Source organism: Pipistrellus hanaki (assembly GCF_964339955.1).
Source record: "Pipistrellus hanaki genome assembly, chromosome: 1".
Lineage (NCBI taxonomy): Eukaryota > Metazoa > Chordata > Mammalia > Chiroptera > Vespertilionidae > Pipistrellus > Pipistrellus hanaki.
In genome coordinates, this window is record NC_140503.1 from 107302610 (window position 1) to 107319534 (window position 16925).

The 16925-nt window shown below is 41.7% G+C and overlaps 2 protein-coding genes across 4 annotated transcripts in view; one reads left to right on the forward strand and one right to left on the reverse strand.

Annotated features, from left to right (window-relative positions):
• Positions 1-6410: 6410 nt before the first annotated feature.
• NEMF (nuclear export mediator factor) overlaps positions 6411-16925 on the forward strand; it is a 79341-nt gene continuing 68826 nt past the window's right edge. For 2 of the 3 annotated variants that reach the window (XM_084884999.1, XM_084885001.1), the window contains exons 1-4: positions 6411-6562; positions 8239-8307; positions 8455-8557; positions 13359-13484. In XM_084884999.1, the coding sequence (XP_084741125.1) occupies positions 6504-6562; positions 8239-8307; positions 8455-8557; positions 13359-13484 (357 nt within the window). In that variant the 5' untranslated portion in view covers positions 6411-6503. The remainder of the gene's footprint in view (positions 6563-8238; positions 8308-8454; positions 8558-13358; positions 13485-16925) is intronic. The other variant, XM_084885000.1, reaches the window with a different exon arrangement.
• On the reverse strand, positions 12066-12483 carry LOC311623435 (bolA-like protein 2). Its single transcript, XM_084885437.1, has one exon. It carries the CDS (start codon positions 12381-12383, stop codon positions 12123-12125), a length of 261 nt encoding a protein of 86 aa, XP_084741563.1. The 5' UTR covers positions 12384-12483; the 3' UTR covers positions 12066-12122.

Below are 16925 nucleotides of genomic sequence, written 5' to 3' on the forward strand. Positions count from 1 at the left end.
GGGCGCGGTGGCGCGCGCCTGTAGTCCCAGCTACTCGGGAGGCTGAGGCTGGAGGATCGCTTGAGTCCAGGAGTTCTGGGCTGTAGTGCGCTATGCCGATCGGGTGTCCGCACTAAGTTCGGCATCAATATGGTGACCTCCCGGGAGCGGGGGGCCACCAGGTTGCCTAAGGAGGGGTGAACCGGCCCAGGTCGGAAACGGAGCAGGTCAAAGCTCCCGTGCTGATCAGTAGTGGGATCGCGCCTGTGAATAGCCACTGCACTCCAGCCTGGGCAACATAGCGAGACCCTGTCTCTTTTGCCCTTGCCTTTTTTACAGTGTTTGTGCTTTGTAAGTACAATATTTTCTGTATTTGCAAATAAACCCAATTTGACTTTCCAGAGCAGACTCTTGCATATGCAGTTTACTACTCTTCAGTACTGGCTCTGTTCCCAACATTCTTTTGCCTCATATCTTACATCTCCGTCTCCTTTAGTATTAAAGCTCATGGAGAAACAGGATACCTGGGGACTCCCAGCCACCTCGTCGCTGACCCCTACCGGAGCATTGTCTAAACGTCTTTGCGAAAAGCTGTTATCGCTCTCGTCGCCAGCAGGGTATGCTCGTGTGCACACAACCTGCAGGAGAAAATGTGGAAGGATAACAATGCAAAAATGCCTCAGACTTTAAAATTCCCCAATTCTTCCAACAGCAGTCCAGTTTGCTGCTCCTCAACTTGACCGGACTTGCCCTGCCAAACTCCAGCCATAGAATGTCACCTACTTTCATCACTAGCTTACCAATGTTTTTGCTTTTATATGCTGCAGGCGACAAGATCTGTCTAAACAGGTCTTTCTCTCAAATCCTTCAATTCTGCTTGTTTGCGATGATGCTGACCTTCGGACCGGGGCTCCCTCTATTCCCCCACACACACCTTGTTGGGGGATAAAAGCAATTAAAAGGAGCCCAGATGCCCTTGTGGTAGCAGAGGTGAGGGGCTAGTGTGGCAGAATGCATCATCCCTGTCTCTGCTTGCCAACAGCTAATGCAAAAGATCCAATTGAAGCCCGGAGCTTGGATAACCAGGGGAACCTCATGCCTTCCTCTGAGCCATATTGAGCAAGTCTTGTGCCCCTATCGCATTTTAAAAGAAACAGGCAAATGATGTATAAAAGAAGAAAAATTTTTAACTTGTCAGTTCTTGTTGGTCTGTGGTAATAATTCCATCTTTTAAAAGAACTATCTTAGAAAGCAAATACATGAGAAGTGTCAAGGTTATTCTGTACCTGAAAAATTCTAGGAGGTCAGAAACTATCTTCTTTAACATACTTGTACTTTGTATAGAACTTTTCATATTGAACAAGTTTTCAGGGTCAATACTTTTCCCCTTTTGAGGGTGTGTGTGTGTGTTTCTTTAAACCAAATTATTTTTAACTATTTATCCAACCAATTACCTATCCATTCATCCAACCATCTATCCATTTATCTACACTTAAGATGTTTAAGTGTCCAATATTTAACAGATCCCAATTGGAGAGTAAAAAAGTAGAAATAATATAGAAAAGTCATTGCCTTTGTAGACCTCTGGGGTGGGGAGCAACCATTATTTTAAAATGAGTCACATAAAGTGTGAGTTAGGGTTCTTGTGATATCCTACTAAATATATTTAATTATTTTGCATGCCTGAATGCCTGAAATCTCCAATAGCAAAAACTCTCCTGGGTTAAAACGTGGTTTTCACTAAAGGCCCAGTGCATGAATTTGTGCATAGGTGGGGTCCAGCCACCTGCCCCAATGGGGGCCAGTTGGGGCGGGCCAGCAGTGGGGAGGAGACACGGGAGGTTGGTTAGCAGCCTCACCCCTGATGCAGGGGGCCCTGATTGGGGCCCAATTGGGCCAGTTGGCCAGCCACCACAGTGTTCATTATAGCAACCAGTCTTTCCAGTCATTCCATCGTTCTGGTCACTTGGCTTTTATAAATATAGATAGTTTTTGCTTTTGGTGTTTTGCTTTGAAGGGTATCACCCATTTCATGAGTATAAATATTCACATTTTATCTTTAGAATATACACCTGGCTGATTTAAAAATAATGCTGTCTTTCAAAAACAATGTTTTTGCTCTTTTTTAAAAATATATATTTTATTGATTTTTTACAGAGAGGAAGAGGGAGGGATAGAGAGTTAGAAACATCGATGAGAGAGAAATATCGATCAGCTACCTCATACAGCTGCCTACTGGGGATGTGCCCGCAACCAAGGCACATGCCCTTGACTGGAATCGAACCCGGGACCCTTCAGTTTGCAAGCCGACACTCCATCCACTGAGCCAAACCGGTTTCGGCATGTTTTTGCTCTTAATTCTACTTTTTTAATATTAATATTAAGGCCCTTTCTTTCTTTTTAAAAATTGTTGCTTAAATTTGCCTAGTGTTTGTGTTATCTATTATTTATAGTATAGACTGAATGTTTGTGTTCATATATATATATATATATATATATATATATATATATTATTTTTTATCCTCACCTGAGGATATTTTCCCATTGATTTTTATAGAGAGTAGAAGAAAGAGGGAACGATCTATGTGAGAGAAACACATTGATTGGTTGTCTCCTAAGCCAGGGCCAGGGCCCAGCCTGGACTGAATCTGCAGTTGAGGTACGGGCCCTTGACAGAAATTAAACCCAGGACTCATCAGTCTGCAGGCCGATGCTCTATCCACTGAGTCACACCAGCTAGGGCTGGGCTAAGATTTTTAAAAGGAAACAGAGCATTTCTAAGTAGGGCCCTCCCATACAAACTGCATTTCCTGGAGAAGCCTGCACTGAACTGCCTGCCCGCACTTTGTTTCTGCCATAGGAGCCAGCCCTTACAGAGGAGTTCCTGGAATCTTTTCAACAAATAGGACTGAGGGTTTCCCCTTCCAATCTGGTTGGTTCAGCTCTGCCCAACCAGAGTGGCTCTATTCTGACTGATCAGGATGGTGACTTTTGAACCAACCAAACTGATAATTTTGAGTCTTAATTTACATGAGGACAGACCAATCAAGGACCAGGAGTGGGGACTTCTGTCCATAATACCAGTCCCCCTAGCTCTGGGAATGCACTTTCCCTTTCCATAAAAGACTGAAGATTGTGTCTCCCTGGATGAGCGAAAACGCCAAAGATATCTTGCCAGAGCCACCAGCATGCAGCAAAGCAGAGCAGACCTTAGAGAAACCAGAAGAGGGTCTGTCCCCAGGGCTGCCTCACAGCCATGCTGTTGTCTTATCCTTGCTGTATCACAATTGAACTGTGTTGTACTGAATAAAGTTTCCTTCTTCACTGCACCCCAATTTGGGGATTCCTGTTGGTGTTGAATTGGTGCCAATGGCCATCAGTTGACAGTTGGTTGTGGGTTCTAGCATCTGAGGAGATCTCTGTTAAACCATTAGTGGTCCATATTAATCTAAAGGAACAGAGACTTCAGTGGCCACAAACAAGAAAGACTTAATATTAGTTCAAAAGGGGAGGATCTTGGGATGATGGTAAGGTAGAAAGCACCAGGAACCTAGCTCCCTACCTAGGCAACAATTACACTGGCAGAATCTGTTTGATGTAACTGCTTTTGAAATTCTGGAGTCTTGTAAGCTTGCAACTTCCAGGAAAGCGGTTGGATGGTAAATTGTGATTAGTTTTTCTAATTTTTAGCTCTTAGCACAGTAGCATCTACCTATCCCCAACTCCCAGTTATATGTAGCAGCCTGATGTGGACCTGTTTCTGGAGCAGCTTGCTCTCAGTTTTTGGGAGCCAAACTGGGCAAAAAAAGGACACTTTTTTCCAAATTGCTGCTTCTTGTCAAAGAGATGCAAAGAGGCAGGTGGCCATTGCTGTTGTACCTCCTACCACTGTTTGAAACACCTGTCCCTTCTTGCTGAAGTAACTTATAGGTTAAGGTTTAAAAGGGCTGGTACCCTTTTCCCCTCTCCCTACATTTTTTTTCTTTCCCCTTTTTGGGAGTCAGAACTTAAAGACTAGGACATTCAAAACAACTTCATATAAGGGGAAAATTAGAAATTCTGATTCAAATATTTTTTCTTTCTTTCCTTTTGTTAAATATATGTTTTTATTGATTCTGAGAGAGGAAGAGAGAGATAGAAACATCAATGGATGAGAGAGAATCATCAATTGGCTATCTCCTATACACCCTCCACTGGGATCAAACCTGCAACTTGGGCATGTGCCCTGACCAGGAATTGAACCATGACCCCCTAGTTCACAGGTCGATACTCAACCACTGAGCCACACTGGCAGAACATACGGTCCTTGTTTCTGTAGCTGGTCATGTGGTTGTAGCTGGTAGTTATAACTACCTTCTGCCACAACCCATTCCACCATATTCCCTTTGCCTTCAGGAAACACTCAGTTACTCAAATTTCTTTAACTAGTGGAGTTATTCAAACCTTCATTCCTGAATGATCTGAGCCATTAGTATTCCTGTCTGGTTGGAGCTGTAATTTTTAATTGACTTTAATCTCAGGGTGAGGTAATGCTAAGAAATGCCCTAAGAGATTTACTATATTTCAGATAGGCTCTTCCTTACCTTCACTCTGGAGTAGCAGTCAAATTTCTCCTTGGTAATAAGGACCAATCCCCCCACAGTAACTCCCTTCTTTGCCTGTTATTTCATAGTCATGAGGAGCCCAGAGTGACTACACAGCAGTCTAAACTTCTAGTTCAGTTGAATGGTGTTCCCTAGTGGAAACTTTCCTTCCTTTATAGCTAAGACTTCTAGGCCAGCAGATTATAAGACTGGGAGACACAGGGAGCAAAATTTCTGTTAGTAAGTCACTAGGGGTAATAGTAAGTGATGCCCCTCTCATTTTCATTCATTTAATGATTTCTGGACTCAATAATATTGGCTATGAAAGAAAAGGCAGCATATAGTGGGTGCAATCAAGCACATTCAACCTCCTGGAGAGACCTTTGTTTCAGTCCTGTAAAGTATTGCCACATACCTGGTGCTGTAACTGAGTCTTTAAAAGGCCATTTCAACATTATATAAAGCTAGCTGCTTCGGGATAGTGGGAGAAATGGTAAAAACAGCGAATTCCATGATCCTATGCTCATTGCTGCACTTCATTAGCTGTGAAGTGAGTTTCTTGATCAGAAGTAATGCTGTGTGGTATATCAGGATGATGAAAAGGGCATTCTGTAAGTCTATGATGGTAGTTTCAGCAGAGAAAGCAAGTTTGCTTCTAGAGTAAATGTCTATTCCAGGAAGAAGAAAACCCTACCCCTTCCATGATGGAAATGGTCCAGTGTAATCAACCTGCCACCAGGGAGCTGGCTGATCACCCTGGGGGAATGTGCCACAGACTCTGCTGTTGGTAGTTTGGGCACTCAGCACGGCTGCTCCCAGGTTTGCTTTGGTGAATGGGAATCCATGTTGCTGAGCCCATGCATAACTCCCATCCTGCCACTATGGCCACTATATTCACGGTCCCATTGAACGATGGCCCAGGTGACTGAGGAAGGAGGCTGGCTGGTATCCACAGAACCGGTTTATCATTCTACCAACTTGATTATTAAAATCCTCCTTTATTTGGTGAGTATTCACATAGAATGCAAATATATTCTTCCAGCCCCACCCCCACCCCCCCCATTCAGAGAGGTATATTCACATACCTCTCCCTCAGATTTCATCATCACTAAATTTCAAATCATGTTCCTTCAAAGTCCCTGGCCACCCAGTCACAGCCCATGAATTGGTATATACCGGTAATCACATTTCTCCTTCCAAGAAAAATGAACAGCCAGGTGCGCTGCTGGAAATTCTGCCCACTGGGAGGGTATTTCTCTTCACCACAGTCTTTCAGGAATGTCCCAGAATGGGGCAGTAGTGTTTAGCTGTTCATTTTCAGGTGATGCTCACTATCATACAGAACTATCTATACCTCAATCAGTCCCATCTCTTCTCTTCCTCTGTCAACCAGGATTGCTCTATCTTGTAGAGCAGATCCCATCAAAATAGGAACTCCTTCTTGCGGGCTGGTTCGCCTTGATTGTTGAGGATAATTATAGGGCCAATGAAACAGTGTGACTTCTTACATTTCTGTCCGAACAAGGAACCTAAAGTAAAGGAGACAGAACCCTGAGGCCCCTCTGGGGAAATCAGGATTCCTCCCTCATAAACTGTTACCGCCAGCAGGGGTCACTATGGAGGCTGGTTTGCGTTCCGAATACAAGGGACAAGGTAACCGGATTAATCCATAAACCTTCCAGGAAGGAATGTAGTTTTAATAGAACAATTGGTATATCTTTCTGGTTCAAAATAAAATTGTTCTGTTACACACACAAAAAAAGCAAGTTGACGGGGACTTGATAAACGAATTCTTCCGGAAAGCGACAGAAACGCGTTTAAGTAATATTGGGTCTTCCGCGCCGCCGTAGATCTCCGCCAAGTGTGCCTGCGTAGAAGAGTAGTGGCGTCGGGTCAGGCAATCCGTGGTGGAAGCTGCGGTAGCGATCCTCTCACCTCGCCATGAAGACCCGCTTTAGCACCGTTGACCTGCGTGCGGTACTCGCGGAGCTGAATGCCAGGTGATGGGCGGCAGGAGGCGGGACTGGTGCGGGGAGTGCGGGAGGCGGAGGGGCCCCGCGGCTCAAAACCAGCCCAGCCCGAGGCTCCCCTTCCCCCGGCTGCGCGGTGGAGCTGGCTGGGCCTGGGTTTGCGAGCGCTGGCCCTCTCCCCGGCCCGCGGGTACCGGGGCCCAGCGCCCGCGCGCCCCGCGCTCTGGGCTAGAAGCAATAAAGAGAAATACATGGTACAATTTTATGTTTCAGGAAACTGGAATTGACAGGGCTTTCCATAGGCCAAAGAATCGTATCAAAACTACTCCCTTCTCCACTCCCCAAAAAACTAACATTTCATGGAGTTAGTAAACAAGCCATCTTCTAAGAATAATTATACATAAAGCCTTTCTTAAAAGTATGTATGTTGCGCCCGACCGGTGTGGCTCCATGATTGAGTGTCGACCTATGAGCCAGGAGGTCACAGTTTGATTCCCGGTCAGGGTACATGCCTGGGTTGTGGGTTCTGTCATCATTGATGTTTCTATCTATCTCCCTCCCTCCCTCTCTCTCTTCCCTCTCTGAAATCAATAAAAATAGATTTTTTTTTAAAAAAGAAGTATATATGTTCCATTTCAAGGTAGGGTTACATTATTCATAGAGATTACTATTAATTCAGAGTCCCAAACTTCAGCAAGCTTTCTCTGTATATTAATCCCTAGAGGAGCATCATGAATAATTCCACAGCGTTGTATAACTGAACAAATTTGTGTTCTTAAATGCTACACACATGTTAACAAGGAATTATAGAGTTCATGTTCTCCTGCTGTTTAGCAGATTTTTTGTTTAGAATGTATCAACAGAGTATTCAGAAAAGTGCTTCTGCCTGCTCGCTGGTCTGGTGCCCAGCTATGGCGGGGCTCTCGCTTCGTCGGCCCCAGTCATCTAGTTTGACAGCGAACATTTAGTAAAACTCGGAGACGCCAGGTGGACGCCCAGACACCAGAGTCAGTCCTTTGCAGACTGGAGGCCTGTTTTCTTTGACACTCCTTGCCCCAAACAGAGGGAGCCTTGCCATCAGCTGGAGGTGACAGATCTGGATTCTAGTCTGGGTTTTTATTACTCAGCTGTGTGAGCTTTGTCATATTTTCCAGGGCCTCTTTCCCCCTGCCTCCCCTTTTATTTCCGTCTTGCAGTAAATTAAGTGGCCTGGACTGCCTTTTCTAAAAAAACATTTAGTCATTTCAAAGTCGCAAAGCATGGTGTTTTCAGGGCTGATGGACCACTTTTGTTCTTAAATAGTTACACTTAAGTTTTGAACTGAAAGTATGATGGCCTTCAGACTTTGCTCTTTAGTTGACTCTACATCACATGTGTCAAACACAAGGCCCGCGGGCCAAATCCAGCCCGCCTGGCCTTGCAATGTGGCCCACACTCCGCTGTCATCACTGCACTCCACTGTCAGTTTATGACATTGTCAGTTTATGACTGTTCAGTAAACCATTCGGCCCGTGATTTAGGCTGGATTTTAGATTTTGGCCCCTTCTCTGATTGAGTTCGACACCCCTACTCTACATCTTTAGAGTCGAAGATCCTGAAGTCCTCCTCTTCCGTAGGCTCTGCTTCTGCCTGCAGCATTAAATTGTGTGAAGGTTTATGTTTCAGATGGTAATATGATTTATTTCATGTTTCCTTTCTCTTTGCAGCTTGCTAGGAATGCGAGTAAACAATGTTTATGATGTGGATAATAAGACATATCTTATTCGTCTTCAAAAGTAAGGCTTGTTTTATCTTTTGTTATTAAATGAGAGGTTTTTTTTTTGTTGTTGTTGTTGTTGTTGTTTTACCTACTTTTAGTCTGTTTCACTGAGTTAGCATTGGCAAATGCCCTAAAGAAAAAAATCGACTTTTTTCTTCTACAGACCAGACTTTAAAGCAACACTTTTACTTGAATCTGGCATACGAATTCACACAACAGAATTTGAGTGGCCTAAGAATATGATGCCGTCTAGTTTTGCCATGAAGGTAAATTTTAACTTATACTTGAAAGTAAATTTTAAGACCCTGAGGTTGGTCATTAGCAGTTGAAGTTTTAAAGTAGAGATAAAATAAAGATAAGAGTAGTTGATAGATATTGGAATGAATAAAGTGGATATCTATTGACTTCTTATTTCTCTTCACACCCAATTGTCCTCCAAATATTTCTGTTCCCACAGTCAGTATTCAAGGTCAAGCTTTTTTTGACGTTCTGTCTTGTCCCTTAACTATAAATCCACTTCGTGTATCAAAACAGTTCTGTATTAGACCAACATTAAATTTTTCTAAAGCATCATTTACATTAGTTATCTCACATTTTAGGATTCCCTAATTTTTTAATATTCCACATCCTAGCATTCTTGGCTGTCCATGATCTGTTCCTCACCTTCCCCACCCCTCCTTTTCCTAGTCTTATCTTCCATAGCTCACTTTTGAGCTATCAATTTGTATTTTTTTTGGAATACTCAGTCACATTAGTATGTTAACAATTATTATTTTTTTTTACTTTTTACTTTTCTCCTTGCTTTTCTTTGTACTATTAAAACTGAGATTCTGTATTGTGGACATGTTACTCATTTGCTTATTGACATAACAGATAAACTGAAAGTTCATGTGCTACGAGGAAAGGCATTGGAGTCAGATATACCTAACTTTGAATTAATGATTTTGCTACTCATTTTATAATTTGGAAAAGTTATTTAACCTCTTGGAACTTAGTTTCTTTTCATATGAAATATGGATAATACCTCCCTCATGAGGTTATTGGTGAGGATTAATTGAAGTAACATGTAAAGCATCTAACACAATGCCTGACACATATTAGGAATCCATATGTATTAATTTCCTTCTTCCTCTCCTCCTCACTTTCCTTCAGAAATTTATTTGTTTTGGCATTGTGTTATTTCATTAGAGGCTTTACAGAGAAGAGCCTTATCCCCAGCAACTTAGAATCTGTTTTGGATTGCGAGTTAGGTAAGTGCTTCCCAGATCACAAGGGTTATCATAAAATTATCAAATTCTTAAAAGTTTATTTAATAGTAACCCAAAATGGTTCTTTTGGAGATTATCCTTACTAGTAATGCCACTTTATGTTTGTGTAGCACTTTTAAAAGTAGATGAGTAATGCATATTTCATTTAAGTTAACAACTCTGGATATGAAGAACATTTAGTTTTGCAGATGATGTAAGAAGCAATAGGATATGATTGTATAAACATTCCCAAAATAGGCTGTAGTATTAATGGGACTTCAAACACTTTAAAGAAACTTAGAATTTTTGAGTTAGGTGTACATGTCAAGCTAAATGTATAGAAAGATCCCCTCTAATGGAGCAGACAATGTTAAGTACTTTATAAAAAACTTAAAGAGCTGTTACTGTTGTATGATACAGGCAGGGCCATGTCCAATATGTGGTTAAATCACAGTATTTGTCTCTAGTTCTCTCACATTTGGGGATGCCAGCTATAGCTCAGTGGGTAAAAGGTTGTTTTCACCACGCTGCTAATGAAATAAGCAAACAAAACAGGATTTATATTTGTACTCTATGTCCACACATACTCATGATAAATAATCTTCCCTTTTTCACCATTCCATGGTACCAACTTACGTTTCTCACAAGGATGCCTTTTATGTTCATTTTAACTCTACTTCTTTTTTTAATTTAATCTTCACCTGAGGATATTTTTCCCATTGATCTTTAGAGAAAGAGAGTAGGAGTGGGATACACACACAAACACACACACACACACACAGATATACACTGAGTGGCCAGATTATTATGATCTTTGAACACATAATAATCTGGCCACTCAAAATACACACACACACACACACACACACACACACACATTAGAGGCCTGGTGCATGAATTCATTCATGGGTGGGCTCCAGTCAGCCTGGCCAGTGGGAGGGGACATGGGTGGTTTGCTGGCCTGCCTGCTGGTCAAACTCCTGGTAGAGGGGACAATTTGCATATTAACCTTTTATTATATAAGATATACACTGAGTGGCCAGATTATTATGCGTTCAGAGATCATAATAATCTGGCCACTCAGTGTGTGTGTGTGTGTGTGTGTGTGTGTGTGTGTGTAGAGAGAGAGAGAGAGAGAGAGAGACACAGAGACAGAGACAGAGACAGAGACAGAGGAGGGAGAAAGACAGAAACATTGATAAGAGAAAGGCACATCAACTGGTTGGCTCCTGCACCTACCTCAACCAGGGCCTAGCATCAGACCTGCAACTGAGGTACAGGCCCTTGTTTGGGAATTGAATCTGAGACCCTTCAGGGTGAGGGCCAACATACTAACCTCTGAGCAAAACCAACCAGGGCTGACTATATTTCTTGAATAAGAAGATTATTGGGGAACTCTAGAAAGCTTGATTGTGATTTCCCCCTGGGGATTTAAAGATAGCCCTATATGTAGGTCATTGTTTAAATAAAAATCCATATAGGTTACTCTTAAATCAGAACTGTTGAATTTAGGAGGGGTAAGTTGTTTATTCTATGAAGTTGGAAAATTCTTCTTATATCCGCCTGAATATATAAGTACATAAAATAAAAATTTTAGTCAACTTGAACGATAAGGTCTGGAGGAGACTATTCTTAGTTGTGAAAGAGTAGACATTCATTCTAAGAATTACTCTCTCTATATATTTAAAGGTGGTTTTAGATTAACTTCTGTAAAATTTATGTTGAATCTGAGTGTTGAAGAAAAGAAAGCATTCTTTCTTAATGGTCTACATTAAAGGGTCTTACAAATTCAAAAATTAGATACAGCTGTAAGATTTTTTTTAGAGGCTACAGAGTAGTCTCGTTTCGGTCCATGTCATCTATAATAATCTATAATAATAAAAGCATAATTTGTAAATTGGCCGAATGGCCAGATAGTGGAATGACTGTCTGAGCAGCCTTCTGGACATCGCAGTGGCTGTGAAGACCTACTCTTGCACGGATTTCACGCATCGGGCCTCTAGTACCTAAATATTTGTACTATAGAATGGTACAAGTAATCTAAAATAAAACATATTTACCAAGTAATTTGTATTTGGGTTTAACATGCTAATTTTATTCTAATTGCTAATAAGAACAGTAACTTTATAACTAGAGATGTGAGGTATGAGATTTGATAATGAATAGGAGTTATTATATTTGGATTTCATCTAGGTTGATCAAAAGCTTAGAGATAGTACCAGAAAATTCTACTTCGGTTATATCAATAAAGTTTGTGGCAATAGAGCAGGGGTCTTCAAACTACGGCCCGCGGGCCACATGCAGCCCCCAGGGGAGTCTGATCCTGCCCGCCAGGTTTTTTGGGCAGTGAGCGCAGCCAAGGTGTTACAGTAGGAATTAGTAGTTCATATAGTCCGGCCCTCCAGCTCTCTGAGGGACCGTGATCTGCCCCCCACTTTAAAAAGTTTGAGGACCCCTGCAATAGAGGGTAATTGGATATAAGTTGGAGGACTAATTTCCACAATACCAGTAAGCTCATGGTTTAGAATTTGTTGTTTTTTTTTGGCCCCATTCATAATTTAATGGCTGTGCAGGCGCTGGTCTCTTATTTCTGCCGCTCCCGGGCCCACTGCTCTGGGGTCAGGGTTTTCTGCTCAAAGGCATGGATATGCGGGAGCTCTTCGGCCAGACACTCGTTCACCAGCCGGTGTCTCTGAAGCAGCGGCTTCCCCTCGAACTTGGCCGACACCACCAGGACTCGGAAGCTGGACGCGCAGCGGTTGGGAGTCGTGTCCTCCACTTCCACGTGCTCTGCCTGCAGGTCCCGCCGCAGTTTCTCCCGCAGGTGATCGGCGCTGAGTTCCATGGCGGCCGGCGGGGGCGACCCGGCGCCGGCAGAACCCGCGATCCCACGCGGGTCACGCTGCTTCCACCCTCACTGCGGAAGCCCCAACTCTAGAATTTGTATTTGAAGTGGAAGGTTAATGGAAACTTCATTAATTTTGAACAAAAACACACAAAAGGAAATTTGGGATACTTAAAAGATTGGAGTAGAAAGAGACTTAAAAAAAAAAAAAAAGGTTATTGCCCAAGCCGGTTTGGCTCAGTAGATAGAGTGTCAACCCAAGGATTGAAGGGTCCATGGTTTGATTCTGGTCAAGGGCATATTCTTAGGTTGCAGGTTCAATCGTGGTCGGGCGAGTACAGGAAGCAACCAATCAATGTGCCTCTCACATCAATGTTTCTCTCTCTCTGTCACTCCCCCTTTCTTCCTCTCTTTAAAAACAAAAAACATGGCTTTTAGTGAGGTCATCAGGGTGAGAACAAGGGATTTAGTAGTTATATAAAGCAACAAGTAAAATTCACTATGGGCCTATCATTCCTTAAAATTTTTTTTAAAAATATATTTTATTGATTTTCTTACAGAGAGGAAGGGAGAGAGATAGAGAGCTAGAACATTGATGAGAGAGAAACATCTACCAGCTGCCTCTTGCACACCCCCTACCAGGGATGTGCCCGCAACCAATGTACATTCCCTTGGCCGGAATCGAACCTGGGACCTTTCAGTCTGCAGACCGACGCTCTACCGCTGAGCCAAACCGGTTTTGGCTCATTACTTAAAAATTTAATATGAAATACTGTTTCAGAGTTAGCATTTAGAGTTGTCTAAACCAAAATATTTTTTCTCTTATTACCTGCAAGCTTTTGTTTTATAATGTTTACTTGCAACTTTAAAAATATTATTCCTGATGCCAATGAAAAGAAAAAACATAATCCAATACCAAATGATTAGGAATTAACTTTAATTATATAAATGCATTTTTCTTCTGTTTCTTGCTAGTGCCGAAAACATTTGAAGAGTCGGAGATTAGTCAGTGCAAAACAGCTTGGTGCGGATAGAATTGTAGATTTTCAGTTTGGAAGTGATGAAGCTGCATATCACTTAATCATTGAGCTCTATGATAGGGTAAGTTAAATTTGGGACATGGGGTGAGGGAGAATTCATCATTATATTGTTAATATAATGTAATAGTGCTGTAAAATGTGCAGGAAACGAGGTTTTTTTTTGTATCAAAGGTTATTGATACACTAGAGGCCTGTGCATGAAATTTGTGCACATTAAGAGGGAATTAATTAGAGGAAATATTTTAATATTGCTATTTGCCCATTATAATAGAACTGTGAGAGATGAAAGGAAATTAGTAAACTGTATATGAAAATAATATATAAATTTATTAATAAACAGTAACAAAAGGATATAACAGAGGCATGGTATAAAAACAGCAAAAACATGATATGAAAACAACAAAAACATAATATAAAAACAACAATGATGCAAACAATGACTAATAAAGTGATTAAATTTATTCTAATGTCTTCCTGTACACCACATTAAGAGTGAAAACACTTTTCAGATTTCTTGCTAATTTCCCTTGTGATGAAGTATTTACAACTTTAAAGTCACATGCTCTTTGAACTTGAGAGAAAGCAACTTATAACTGACCATGTGCGAAAACTGGTTCAGGTAGGAATATTCCTACTCTGCTAGAGTTTGTCCTAGACATCGCAAATGCTAGCATCTCAGGAAACTATCATCGAATCAATTTAAATGGGAGGCCAGTGTCAGATGGGGACAAATCACTTCTTGGAATCAGAACAGCCTCTCCCTCAGCAGATCCCTCTGTTAATACTTCAGCTTTGATAATAAAGTTGGTACCATTACAAAGACCTCATTTACTATTAAGATTTCTCAATAGCATGATGATTGCACCCACTTTCAATTTTATGACATGGCATTCCCGAAGGAGTAGTACTAGTAAGAAATTTGATGGGAAAATTTTCCTTTTCAGCATCACTTGTTGAGTCAATGGAATCATCACTCAAATATGTGTGAAAATCTCCATTGAGTATATTCAAAATTTCTTCATTTAGTTTTTGTGCTCATTTTTTGGACAAAGAATCACACGTTTAGATATATTTTTAATATTATCTATAGATATACTATTTCCAAAGGTAGCTTCAATAATAGATCCGTTACAAATCATTTCACAGGGAATTTCAATAATATCCATTTCTAAATGAAAACTGCTATCAAGTTTGCCATCTCAAAGTTTTACTAACCATTCACTATAAGCAGAATCCTCTGATCTCATATTTGTTGTAAGAGACAACTTTCTGAAACATCCTCAAACAGTACAGTACTTTAAACTTGTTTGTACTATGGCCGATCGCATAGTATGCAGTACAATACTGAGACATTGTCAAAAATCCCCTCCCAAGAAGGAGAACTTGCCCACCAAATACAACATTAAAATTAGTAATTTCTCTTAGTAATCTGTCTATGGTGTTTATAGCATGACTGGATGCCATGGTGTATTCATCAATAATAAAAAGTTGGGCCTTTGTAATAGTTTTAGCAACTTCACTGTTTACATCGAGTCTAGAAATTAAAGTTTCATTTAATGGAATTGGTAATTTACAGTATATTGGGAATGAAAGGTTTTTCCACTGAGAAGTAAATTTGCAGCAATTTCTGTAGACCAGTGTTTCCCAAACTTCTCTCATGATGAGAATCACCTGGTGGAGTTGTTAAAATACAGATTCCTGAATCCCAACTAAGAAGTGCTAAACTAGAATTTTTGGGAATATATAGGTAAAATTGTATACTTAACTTAGTGCTCTGTCTGTAGACGCTGTGGGTAAAACCATACCACCACGACCTCTAATATAACGTATTAAAATTTTACACAGGTGTAGGGGAGTAGCTACAGTGTTTGGACAGATTCAAGCCTTGGACCAGTGTTTCCCAACCTTCTCTCATGATGAGAATCACCTGGTGGAGTTGTTAAAACACAGATTCCTGAATCCCAACTAAGAAGTGCTAAACTAGAATTTTTGAGAACATATAGGTAAAATTGCATACCTAACTTAGTGCTCTGTATATAACATCTGTGTTAGAGCACTAGTTAAGTATACAATTTTACCTATATGTTCCCAAAAATTCTAGTTTAGCACTTCTTAGTTGGGATTCAGGAATCTGTGTTTTAACAACTCCACCAGGTGATTCTCATCATGAGAGAAGGTTGGGAAACACTGCCTTGGACTGATGAGAGGGCACAGTCCTCTTATTGCCACATGCAGGTCCCGGCTTGGAGGGCAGGGCCCTCCCAACACAATTATAGCTAACAGCTATGGTTGTAGGCTTGTACCTGTGGTCTGAACACGTGCCTAAGTGTGTGGGCTTGATAGAGTTCAGATGCATATTGTTGAGTAGGAATGAAACCCACGAGAATGTTGTAGACATCTTGATCACGCCCTTACTTTGCCTCTGTTATAAAATAAAGACACAGCTTATGGACGTGGTCTCTGTCTATCAGAGAAGCAGCATCCCACCGAGACACAGCTTTTATTCTCTTGTCTGTCTTTTCTAAGCCTTTCACCACCGCCACTCAGGATCACCCTTGGGCATGCCGGCGCGGCACATACAGATATGCAGGTGAATAGGGTTTCTAGCTGGCAGGCCCCTGACAGCAAGCTGGCCACCTGTGAGGAATGGGGCTCCCTCCTCCCTTCTGTCAGGGTCCGGGGTGCGGGTGAATGGGGTTTCTGGCTGGCAGGCCACTGATAGAAAGCTATCCCAACAGATTTCTGTGAGGAATAGGTCTGGTTTGAAGGCTGGCCACGCCCCCTGTTGGGCCAGATCCAGAGTTCTACCAGGCAGTGGCCTCTGCCTCAGCAACCCAGGACTGACTGCCTGCCTACCACTGGGCACTGCTGGCACTCCGATGGTGGGTTCTTCTCTCAGGCCTCCAGGGAAACAGCTCGGGGAGGGTGCAGCCATTGCCAAGGCAATGCAGGACCCAGTGCCTCCACACTCGGAGGGCCGGTTCCTACCTCTAACCTCGCCCTTGGTGGGAACAGTTCGGGGAGGGTGTAGCCTTTGCCAAGGCGACCCCTGCAGGACTGACTTCCTTCCAGTTAGTCAAACTTCTGCCGTGATGGTGTTACACCCAGGGTTTTTATGTAAATAGATTAGGATAATAAGTGCCAAACAAGTTAAATATAGTTTTCCAGTTAATAACCTTCATTTAATCTGGAGATTAGAATTTAGGCAGATCTCAGCCTAAAACATTTAAGACATTTTAAAACATTTAAAATGGCATTATGAATATAGAAGATGAAGATCTGAGAATTGAGGGCATCATGTTACATTTCAGGACTACTATGTTGCAACCAGAAAATAGATAGTTGTGTCATAAATAAGACAGCAGTTGAGACTCAGAGACATTGCCATGTTTTTATAGTGTCATTAGTCCTAAGAGGAAGAATACTGATGTGTTCACCATTCTTGTTTCTTGCCTCTCACTTATTCCATTGATCACAAAATTATATCTTGGAACTATTTTAT

Coding starts and splice junctions, on each gene's coding strand:
- LOC311623435 (XM_084885437.1), bottom strand. CDS start 12,383: ATGGAACTCAGCGCCGATCACCTGCGGGAGAAACTGCGGCGGGACCTG.